The sequence below is a fragment of the Gobio gobio genome (assembly GCF_949357685.1).
Source record: "Gobio gobio genome assembly, chromosome: 14".
Taxonomy (NCBI): Eukaryota; Metazoa; Chordata; class Actinopteri; order Cypriniformes; family Gobionidae; genus Gobio; species Gobio gobio.
This window is the reverse complement of record NC_137107.1, coordinates 37,314,829-37,326,847: the sequence shown is the minus strand read 5'-3', so window position 1 is coordinate 37,326,847 and position 12,019 is coordinate 37,314,829. Positions and strand designations below refer to the sequence as shown.

The 12,019-nt window shown below is 37.7% G+C and overlaps 1 protein-coding gene across 1 annotated transcript; it reads left to right on the top strand.

Annotated features, from left to right (window-relative positions):
- The first annotated feature begins 226 nt into the window (after nt 1–226).
- Nucleotides 227–9,807, top strand: zmat1 (zinc finger matrin-type 1). Its single transcript, XM_079836036.1, has 7 exons — nt 227–458; nt 1,974–2,080; nt 2,163–2,249; nt 2,343–2,475; nt 2,558–2,818; nt 5,113–5,203; nt 7,268–9,807. Exons 1-7 carry the CDS (start codon nt 329–331, stop codon nt 8,253–8,255), a joined length of 1,797 nt encoding a protein of 598 aa, XP_079692162.1. The 5' UTR covers nt 227–328; the 3' UTR covers nt 8,256–9,807.
- The last annotated feature ends 2,212 nt before the right edge of the window (nt 9,808–12,019 follow it).

Here is a 12,019-nt window from a genome sequence, read left to right as displayed (position 1 = left end):
TGAAAGATTCTGGCACTGTTATGATTTTAACAATAGGCTGAATAGCCAACTTAGCTACTCCATATAACATAGAGTGCATCATGATATATTTGCTTTATTTCATAACAAAAAGGTTATATTTGATGATGTATTTAATCGCTAATAACATAAAAACACCAGATGGTGGCAGTAAGCATCTGCTCAATTCGATGGCTGGTACGTAAAGAAACGTGATCCTACTGCGCATGCGCACATCACCTCCCTTCATATCCTAGCCATTGCCATGTAGAGCTCTCTGGCATTTTAGCTAAATCTGCTTCAGTTTTGATTTATTTCCAGTTTTAAAGAAATGTCCGAGCTTGAAGCTAGTGTATCGTGTTCTCCGCAGTGTGCGGAAACAGACAATATCAAAAATACAGACGATATCAATCCAGAAACAGTACAAAACACTAACACCAATATTTCTCAGGTTGAAGAAGGTGAGTCTATCAGTTGAAACCCTTCAAAAACTTCAGAAATGCCGTCATATGGAGTTTATTTGCATCGAATGTTTGTGTTTGAGTTGTTTGAGATTGATTCATGGGTGGTAATAAAGCTTAGCGAGCCAACAAGCTAGGCTAGGCTAAATATTAATACCCATTATTCACCTTAAACAACCACCACAAAAATCCCTTTTAAAACAAATCTTGTGTGTTTAAGTAGTGCATCGGCTGAAAATACACGATATGACATAAAACGTGGGTTTAATGAATCAAAACATCGTGTACATCGGTAAATTCGACGACTAAACAACAATCTAGCCAGGTAGCTAATGTATTTTAGCCGACATTTAACCCTTATTCTGGAAAATAACAGCTCGTCTGCGCAAATTTCAAACGTTTTAGTTTTTAAAAATATATTTCTAACTAATTTGTCGTTTTAGTTAACTCAAAAATAAGTATCACAGTATATAGGAATAATGTATATTTTCTATCAGACAGTAGTACAAACAAATAAACATGAATAAAACTTATTTTTATGCAATTTTAGGATTCACAAATTTGCAACATGCGTGACTAAATTGTGACTACAATGACACATTCAGGAAAAAACAGTCCTGTTGAGTGAATTGAATCACCATTTTATGCAAATAATGGACGTGGAATTCATGTAAGTTTGAAGTATTTTACAATAACGTGAACATCACATAAAGATCTGTACATTGCAGCAGTGCATTCATTAAATTAATGGCAAAAGAAACCACTGCATGCTCTAATTGTCTATCTAGGGATGCACAATATAATATTATTGGCGTTTTTTTAATACCAGTTTTAATCATTTAGTTTTTTGTATTATAATCCAATGCCTAGATTCAGTTGTAACATTTAAAACTATTGATCTTTAACTTTTTTTTATAATATGAAATTTTAATATTGGTAATTTTATCATTCATTATTCAGTTAAGCATAGCATGAAAATAATTATTGGTGCATCCTTGATTCTGTTAAAATAAGTTTTTTATTTTTTATTTTGACTTTCATTTTTTCTTCCCTTAGGCTTCCACCACAAGAACCTTATACACTATTATTAGTATGTTTCGCTTGCACACATTGGGCCTCATTTATGAAATATGAGCAGAACGAATTCCTCTGTAAATCGTCCGTAAAAACCATTCTTCTGTGAAATGTTGCATTTAGATCTGTCCAACAATTTATGTAAGCATGAATTCATTCTGCTCATGCTCATCATTTGTTAAAACATAATTTGCCCAGTTATACTGATAGTTCTAATAGATACAGTATAGTACTCTACATTTCTTGTTGACTTGTGGTACCAAATGCGTCACTTTGTATCTAAAATCTATTTTTAACAATACATTTCATGCTCTATGTAAATCTGATTTTTAAAAATGCTCAGATCCCGTCTACACAAACCACATCACTCATGCTGCCTTGCATTAAAATATGTTTAAATGTGTATATAATTTTCACTTTTACTGTCTGATTTTCCTGCAGGGTCTCAGGGTGAGAGTTATCTTCTCAAAGGCCTGTTGACGGATAACTTCTGTCATGTGTGTGAAGCAACCCTGATTCACGAGTCCCAGAGAGTTTCTCATTATGAGGTTTGTGAAATCCAGTTTTTGTTTCTCAGAAGGGCTTGTTTCTTTCTAGTCATGTTTCTAACACTGCTTTCTATGCTACCAGGGGAAAAAGCATGCACAAAGAGTCAGGATGTACCTGAACAGCAAAGCTAAAATGACCAAGCCGAGCCAAGACTGTGGAGGCTTATTGGTATGTAACAGATCATGCAGAATATGCATGTATTGCTTTTAAGTGTGTGTTAGTATGCTTTAATCATTCATATTTTGTTCTCTTTTGTTATAGAGAGGTCTGTCTGCAGAGAAGTTCTGCGAACTGTGCAGCATGGTGTTCAGCTCCCCTACTGTGGCCAAGTCGCATTATGAGGGCAAAGTTCATGCCAAGAACATGAGAAAAACGAATCCTCCACCACCTGGAGGTGAGTAAAATCAGACTAAGATCTGTTGAGTTTGGTTCTTCAAACCTCTCATAAACGCCTATTCAAATGATTCTACTTTTAGCGCCCGTCCTAGAATCCACATCTCCAGTGGCCCTCCCATCAGTGAATGCGGTACAAATCCCGATCAGTCAGGAGCAGAGTGACGCTTCTGATTTCGCAGATCAAGAGGTCGACCTCAATGACCCCAACAAATACTGTCCGCTGTGCAGCGCTTCCTTCAACAATCCTATGGTTGCTCAGCAGCACTACATCGGCCGGAAGCATCAGCGGAATCAGGCCCGACTGGAGATGCTGGACCAGATGGGGGAACAGTCAGAACATGGTATACATTAATATACATCTACATTAAATTAATTCATATTAAAATAAATTAATGTTTCGATTCAGTAATATATATAATAATGTTGTATTTATTTAATTTTAAATTAAAATTATTTAAACTAATTATATAATTAAAGTATTTAAAGCATAATAATTATTTTAGGAGGTCATATGTAATCCATTAAAGGGTTACTTCAGCGATTTAGCATTAAGCTTTGTATCAGTAGTAACCCGGTAGTATATTCGAATTATCGTCTCCCTGAGACAAGAGAATTATGCATTTCATTTCTGGAAAAAATCCTTTTTTTGGATGGAAAAAAGGGATTTTTTTGTCCAGAGGCTAGAGACTACAGCCAGTAGAAGGAGCTAGTTCCGCATGTTATCAACCCGCCCATAGGGGTGGGATCTCACTCACAGAATGTAAATGAGCACGGCCGCTCGGCTCGGGCACTAATAACAGGGCGGTACGGAGCAAGTGAGTGTTTCAACTTTTCAATGAATTCCTATGAAAGTTAAGCTTCCATCAGGGGCGGATTTAGTGATTTGGGGGCCCCAAGCAAAATAGAGGAATGGGACCCTATACAATTGCACATTTACAACCTTGAGGTTATTTTCACTGTTGTGATGATTGCTGCTACACGACCCCTCCACCCCCCACAAATTTAAATTGGAATGAAGGAAATTATTACACGCATAAGAATTATTTCAACCAAAAATCAAGTGTGTCTGTGCGGAAAGTAACTGTGTTCCTTTTTTTTTATTATTTTTTTTTATTCTGGATGGTTATATTAAATTGTATTAATCAAAAAGCATGTCTAATTAATTGAAATCATGAAACTTATTTAACATTAATTTATTAATTTAACAGCAATTTATTAAACGTTTAACAAAATATATATTTATTTGTTTTATGTATTTTAATTTTTCTGGTAGACAACACTTTTATTTCAATGAAAATTAAACAAATCCTTTAATTTGTGTACATTCAAAGTGCTACACAATAGAGGTTTAGGCCTGTTAAAATGATTACATTAAGGCTTAGGCTACGCTACACTGTCCAAACTTTTTTGACGGGGTGCCTTGAAGACATTTTTCTGTGTGTGTGTTATGATGATAGTTTCTCTCAAATGAAATGGTACAATGCTCTTGAAGTGTAGGGCCCTATGATTCCCGCGATGCAGAAAACGCAGACTCGCGGAATAAAAAATGGAATTTACTGTTTAACACGGAATTTGTCCAATTTTGGATGAATAAATCCAATGCAAGTCAGCACACTTCAATCAAATCGCGATATGGACTACTAGTGTATGTGAATATTAAACTGCAAAAATAATATTTAAATATGAATACTGCATGTTTTATGTCTCTGTGTGAATTAATTGTGAAGGCGAGCGTCGCACTTGCTGTAGTAGTAAGCGAAAACGGGCGTCTGCGGCATTCATTTCATGACATTCCGTTTGTTTTTATGAATGGATTCCGTGATCCTGTACGCGTTTTCGGAATTGCGGAAATCATAAGGCCCTACACCCCTACACTTTCTACAAGATGCACGTTCAACGCGGACGCAAAGGGGGTTGTCGTGGTAATGAACACCACAGCAACCGCTTCTGCATCCGCGCTGAATGCGTATCATATATAACAAGCATTTTAGGGGGCCCTTAGCTTTCGGGGGCCCCAGGTGGTTGCCTACCTTTGCCTAATGGTAAGTCCGCCCCTGGCCTCCATAGGCATGATCTGATAACGCGCCAGACTGGACACGCGTCGTGAATGACTGCCGTGCTTACCTCAGCTCTGCTCCTGCTGCGTCTGTGACGTGACTTTCGTTCGGCTCACTCACACTTTATTGAAAAGACACGTTCAGTTTTTAATTGTAGTGTCTGTTCTCTAACTGAACTAAATTATTTTATTACTATGAATATCAAAACGACGTTGGGGGCGGTGCCGCGGTGGGCAAGTGACAACCAGTGGCCGTGGCTTTGGGAGTTGCCTCGTAGGGCAGCGAAGCAAGTGCATTCTGGGAGTTGTTGTCTTTCATCCACATGAGACAAAAATGTATTTTCTGTCTTTTCTCGGTCTAGAAGGCACCAAATTCAAAAATTATTTCACATTTCTACTACATAAATGACCCAGTTTAAATACACATTCATCTTCCCAGCGCTGAAGTGCCCCTTTAATGTAAACAGAAATGTTATAGTCGGTTCACTGATTTTTTAAGATTCATATTTGAGAATTTAGATTTGATATTTGCTTTATTGCCTTGTTTTTAAACCCTCTTTCTTTTTTCACACACTACAGTGAACTCCCTGACTTGCCCAATTTGCTGTCTGACGCTCAGCTCAATAGAGATGTACCAGGCACACATGCAGGGTAACAAACACTTAATCAAGTGAGTCACGTCACTCTCATTAGTTATTTCATTTGATGCCTTATTTTGTTTTAGCCTCTAGGGTTTGGATCTTGTTTTAGGAGATGAACAGCTTTCATTAGCAATAGGTCGATATACCGGCCAGGCCGACTAGTCAGCCATTTTTACATTATATATATATATATATAACCATGGATGCTTTATGAATGAACTTAAAGGGTTAGTTCACCCAAAAATGAAAATTGTCATTAATTACTTACCCTCATGTCGTTCGACACCCGTAAGACCTCCGTTCATCTTCGGAACAGAAATGAAGATATTTTAGTTGAAATCTGATGGCTCTGAAAGGCCTCCATTGGCACAATGGCATGGTTCACTCTCAAGACCCTTAAAAGGTACTAAAGACGTCGTTACAAAGTCCATCTCACTACAGTAGTTCTAAAATAACTTTATAAATCGGCGAGAATAGTTTTTGTGCGCAAAAAAACCCTAAATAACGACTTGCATAGTGATGACGATTTCAAAACACGGCATCATGAAGCTTCGAAGCGTTATGAATCAGCGAGTCGAATCAGCAGTTTGAATCGTCAAATTTCAGCAGTTTGGCGGTTTGACACGCGATCCGAATCATCATTCGGCTCATTGATTCATAACGCTTCGAAGCTTCATGATGCCGTGTTTTGAAATCGTCATCACTATGTAAGTCGTTATTTAGGGTTTTTTTGCGCACAAAAACTATTCTCGCCGATTTATAAAGTTATTTTAGAACTACTGTAGTGAGATGGACTTTGTAACGACGTCTTTAGTACCTTTTAAGGGTCTTGAGAGTGTAAAGTGTCATTGTGCCAATGGAGGCCTTTCAGAGGCATCAGATTTCAACTAAAATATCTTCATTTCTGTTCCAAAGATGAACGGAGGTCTGACGGGTGTCGAACGACATGAGAGTAAGTAATTAATGACAGAATTTTCATTTTTGGGTGAACTAACCCTTTAAAAATGAACATTGTCTGCTTTCAAATATTTTAAATTAAAAATGAAATCAGAATTGATCTTATTTACTTTCTAAATATGCCATCATAAATAAAATACTGCCATAGACTTTTTGTATGTGTGAATATTTAGGATTAGTGAAATAAAAGGTGTTGCAAATGGACAAATTTCCTGTTGACTTTAAGAAAATGTAAAGGGATTGTTCATCCAAAAGTGAAAATTACCCCATGATTTACTCACCCTCAAGCCATCCTAGGTGTATATGACATTCTTCTCTCAGACGAATACAATCAGAGTTATATTAAAAAGTGTCCTGGCTCTTCCAAGCTTTATAATGGTAGTTAATGGCGGTCCTGATTTTGAATCCCAAAAAACGAAAGCGAAAGAGTAACCCCTGACACGATGTATGATGTATTGATGACGAAGACGCCGAGGATAGTGAAAAACAAAACACTGATCACAAATTAGAAGTCTAAAAGGACAATTTTAAAGAAAAATGTCGGATTTAGATATAAAAGAAGGAGCTTGAGTTTGTTGCCCAGTCGTATTTGTTTGAACCGCGAGAGACGGCAAAGCTTACGCTACTCCTACATCCTACGTCATGCATCACGTCAGGGGTTACTCTTTTGACGCAAGTCAACTTGCATAGGCCGTCTACTGGAAGCTAGTTATTTTAGATTTAAATATGGATATTTTTCTTACTAAAACCCATCACTCCAGAAGGCCTTTATTAACCCCCTGGAGTTGTATGGATTACTTTTATGATGGATGAATGTGCTTTTGCTTGGAGATAGAGATATTTTTTTAAATATAACCTTGATTGTGTTTGTCTGAAAGAAGAAAGTCATATGGGATGACTTGAGGGTGAGAAAATCATTGGATAATTTATCCTAGTAAAATATCCCTATAAGTTTACTTTCTTTAAAATGTTCAATCATATTGCTATTACTTCTGCATTTTACTTATTTGCGTATGCTATTGAAAAACCCATATTGGTTGATGAATAGTTTATATGCAACTATTTTAATCTTAATCTGCTTGTTATCAGCTATATGAATCAGTGAAATTGACTTTGTCATTCATCTCGGTCCTTAGAGAGAAGAAAGTTATGGAGCTGTGCAAATCTCAGAAGAAAGTGTATGACTCCTTCCAGGATGAGCTGGCTGACTACATCCAGGTGCAGAAGGCCCGGGGACTGGATCCCAAAGCAGGGCTAGGCACTGCGGGACAGGCAAGCAAGGGTCCCGATGAGAGTGCAACAGAAGGTCCACCAAAAGTGGAAGAGATGCCTCATCCTGGCCAGTTGATGCCAAGTTTTCCGCCTCCTGGTTTCCCTCGACCTCACTGGCACCCACAATTCCAGTCTCAGGTCACTCAGTTTGGCTTTGGGGTGAGAGGCCCTGTCCCAGTCTATCCGCCGGGATATATGCCACAATCCCGTCCTCCATTCATACCTGGTCAACTATATAAAAAAGGGAGGAGCCCTGAGTCATTTAGCTCCTCCTCTTTATCAGGCTCCTCCTCCTACACTAGCAGCAGTAGTGACAGCAGCAGCAGTTACGACAGCAGAGAGAGGAGGAGACGGAAGAGGAAGATGAGAAAGCGAGGGAAGAGCAGAAGAGATCAGGAGGATGAGTCTGAAACGGAAAGGAGAGGGAGGGAAGGGGAGGCGGAACGAGGTGAAAAGAAAAAGAGGCGGAAGGGAGACAGGAGAGGAAGTGTAGAAGGAGAAGAGGATAGAAATAAGAAATGGAAGGAGAGAAGAAAAAGAGACAGAAGCTCCAGTGAAGACGAAGAAAGCAGAAGTAAAAGAAGATCAAGCAAGAAAAGTAGGAGGCACGGGGATGGACAGCATGCCAAGAGACGAAAAGAAGAGGAACTCTTGGAGAAACAAGAGGTTGAGGTGCAAAACGAGGAAGCACAGGGAATGATGGAGGAACACGTGGAGGAAAGGACAGAAACGAAAGACGGCAAACAAAAACACAAAAAAGAGAAGAAAAAAGGAAAAGAGAAGATGAATCAAGAAGACAACAGGACAGAGGAGGAACGGCTCTGGGATGAGACTATCCTTGGTGTTTTTTAAAGACTATTCGATGATGGTTTGACAATATTGCTGTAATAAAACTGCACGGGACCTCAGAAGAGCACTGAAATCTACTGGACCCATCTCACTATTTATGCTCTCTGAAGAACTCTCAAGGCCTTTCGTTCATATGGAAACTCATCTGCTCTCAATTCCTTTTTAAGGAATCAAAAATGAAAATTTTGTCACCATTTAGTCACCTTCATTTCAAACCCATTTTTTTTCTTCTTTTTTCTATGGAACACAAAAGTAGATGTTTTGAAGAATGTTCATGCTACATTTTTCCAATGCAATGAATGGGAATGGAGGCTGTCAATATCTAAAAATGTCAAAAATATGTAGTCAATACAACTTGTGCACTATGTTTTTGTGAGTTACAGGTTAAAATTGATGTCGATATTCACTGAAAATATTGCCGTCTGCAATTTCACATATTCAAACTCTCTGTGACGCTCAAAAACCTACAGCGTTTGTCAAGCACAAAGCTATGACATGGTGTCAAAAGACTTCATATTGCACAAGTTGTTTGAACTACCTGGTACATAAATGGTGCTTTTTGTCATTTGTAGAGCTCGACAGCATCCATCCACTTTCATAGTGTGGAAAAGAGCAGCGTAAACATTATGCTAAACCTCTCCTTTTGTGTTCCAATGAATAAAGGAAGTCATACAAGTTTGGAATGTCATGAGGGTGAGAAAATGATGTGAAAATTGTCATTCTAGGATGAACTATTCCTTGAAATGCTCAGGACTACAGACTATATAGGATGTCTCTAGAGCTCCACTTCTCTCTTGGAGAAATCGGTAGAAATGTTATACCTTGTGGTGTGATGCAACATCACACTGCATGAGTCGTCCATCCATGTATCCTTCAACTTGCTTCATGCTTTAATCAAATAAACCCCTCTCACTGTTTATATCAGTATAGATTTAGTATTTATAGATTTTTTTTTCCTCTCTAAAAATCTAATGCATAAACATTTCCTGAACGCTCATGACCGAATTGAAGCATTTCCACTTTTAGCCTCAAGGGGGTGCTGATTGCCAGCATCGCATCAAGTACGCTGTCGCTGGATCTGCTAGAAAGAAACGCCTTTCAAACCCTGAGTCTGTGTTCAAGAATGAATGGCAAGAATAGAGGTCGGATTTAGAGACTGAATAGAGGTCAGATTTGTATGTCGTGAACATTTCCCTGTATCAGAAGAGCTAAGACTGCAATCCTTAGTTGTGTTGCATTTCTGTGTGTGTGTGTGTGTGTGTGTGTGTGTGTGTGTGTGTGTGTGTGTGTGTGTGTGTGTGTGTGAGGGAGGGAGAAACAGTAATGTAACATCAGTCTCATTCGATGCAGTAGCATACAGGAATATTTTTGTTTGCGGGTCGAACAGGTGCAGGAGTTAAATGAGGACACGCCTGCTACTCTGTTGACCTCTTTCTTGTGTAGAGCTGCATTTCCTTTTTTGAGAGTTCAAACTATTATTACAAACAAGAAATCATGGATTGGTTTAATGGTTGTGCTGAGTATCTGATTTCCAATGGCTCCATTAAACAATTCTCAACTCAATTCTTGGTTTTAGAGAACTTTCTGACTTCTCAGGGCACGTTTTACTGTGGGAAGATGATTATGATATGAAATGATACTTGAATGCATTAGCTACGTGTTTTTCATCACACTCGCTTTTGATGATTCAGTCAAAAATGACAAATTAAATATATATTTAATTTATATATATATATATATATATATATATATATATATATATATATATATATATATATATATATATATATATATATATATATATATATAATATATATATATATATATATATATATATATATTTGAGTCATGAAAAGACCCAAGATTCAACGTGAGATTTGACATTAGTGAAAGTAACCAATCCTCACTGACGACTGCATGACACTTTTCAGTTTTCCAATTTCGAGTTTGAATGTGCATAAACACAAATTAGATTATAAGTGATATTTAAAAGGATAGTTCACCCAAAAATGAAAATTATCCCATGATTTACTCACCCTCAAGCCATCCTAGGTGTATATGACATTCTTCCTTCAGACGAATACAATCGGAGTTATATTAAAAAATGTTAATCCAATGGCAGTGAATGGCAGCCCAAAATTTGAAGACCAAAAAAGTACATCCATCCATTATAAAAGTAATCCATACAGCTCTGTGGGGTTAATGAAGGCCTTCTGAAGCGAATCATTGGGTATTTGGAAGAAAAATATCCATGTTTAACATGTTATAAAGTAAAACTTCTAGCATCCGACGGACCGCCTTCCATATTCAACTTACAAAAAAAGCGTAACTGACTAGCTAGCGTTAGCATTTTGAACTGCGAGAGGCGTTTCACTTTCTTCGTAAGTTCAATACGGAAGGCGGTCCACCGGAAGCTAGACATTTTACTTTTATAATGTGTTAAATATGGATATTTTTCTTACTCAAACACACATTGATTCGCTTCAGAAGGCCTTTATTAACCCCCCTGAGCCGTGTGGATTACTTTTATAATGGTTGGATGCACTTTTTTGGGCTTAAAATTTTGTGCTGCCATTCACTGTCATTATAATGCTTAGATTAGAAGTCATATACACCTAGAAAACAGTTATTTTAAATTGTAAATATTTTTCATAACATTACTATTTTTACTGTATCTTTTGACCAAATAAATGCACCCTTGGTGAGCAAAATACTTTTTCAAAAACACAAAAATCATAATTATTCCATACTTTTGACTGGTAGTGTGCATAAAACGATATGATTGTGAGTAAATGATGACAGAAATAAATTTTTGTGTGAACTATCACTTTTATTTGCATGCAAGATGAATTGTGATGTTTATAATTCTAATGACCGTGTTTTGATCTTCAAATGTACTATTCAATTGTGGATCTAACACCTGTACCTTCTCTCTGTGTTTGTACTTCAGAACTATATGAACTTTTTTCCTAAGCTTTGTAACCACAGAGTTGAAAGCCCTCCGTCGACAGTCGCACTGAAGCGTTCTCTCGAGCCCCCTGAGATCTGTTTTCAAAGAATCGTGCGGTTCGGCTCCCCTGTGTCTTTGTCGTACCCTCGACCTCCGAGGCATGTGCGTCTCCCACATCCTCCCCTCTTTACGACCCCTCCACAGGCCCATAAGCCCCTTCAGCCCTCCTCAAGAGACGAGGGCCAATGAGCGAGATCTTAAACCCTTCAGCTCAAAACTCCCACACAAGCCCCCCTGAGCTTCAGGCTCCAGAGTCCCACACACTCAAAAAAAACTTCATTAATGCAGTTTATCTAGAACGTGGAGTGGAAAACGAGCACGTTGGCTTGTTAAATGAGTTGAGAAATGTGTGTTTTTTAACAAAATCAACGGTTTGACTTTGTGGTGCAAAAGTTTAGCTGTGAGATGGGCCAGCAGTTTTGTTCTTCAGGTTGTTTAGTGTTACTGACATGATGCTGGAGTGTTAATTTGGTGTGGAGTATGAACAAACTTTGATTTATTATTTATTATAAACTAAATGTGTATGTCTAACCTAGAGGCCTTGGAATAAACTACAATCTGCTCTATGGATATGTGAATGCAGTGTAAAAGTGGTTTTACACTGTGAAAAAAAAGATGCGTTCCAACATGCATATTTAATTAGCAAGTTTATCTGTTTTTTGTTGTTTGATCTAACAATTAATTCAGACAATATGACAGGAGATTTGAGTACACACAATTTGTCATAAAAAAGTATTTTTTTTTCATTACTATAATA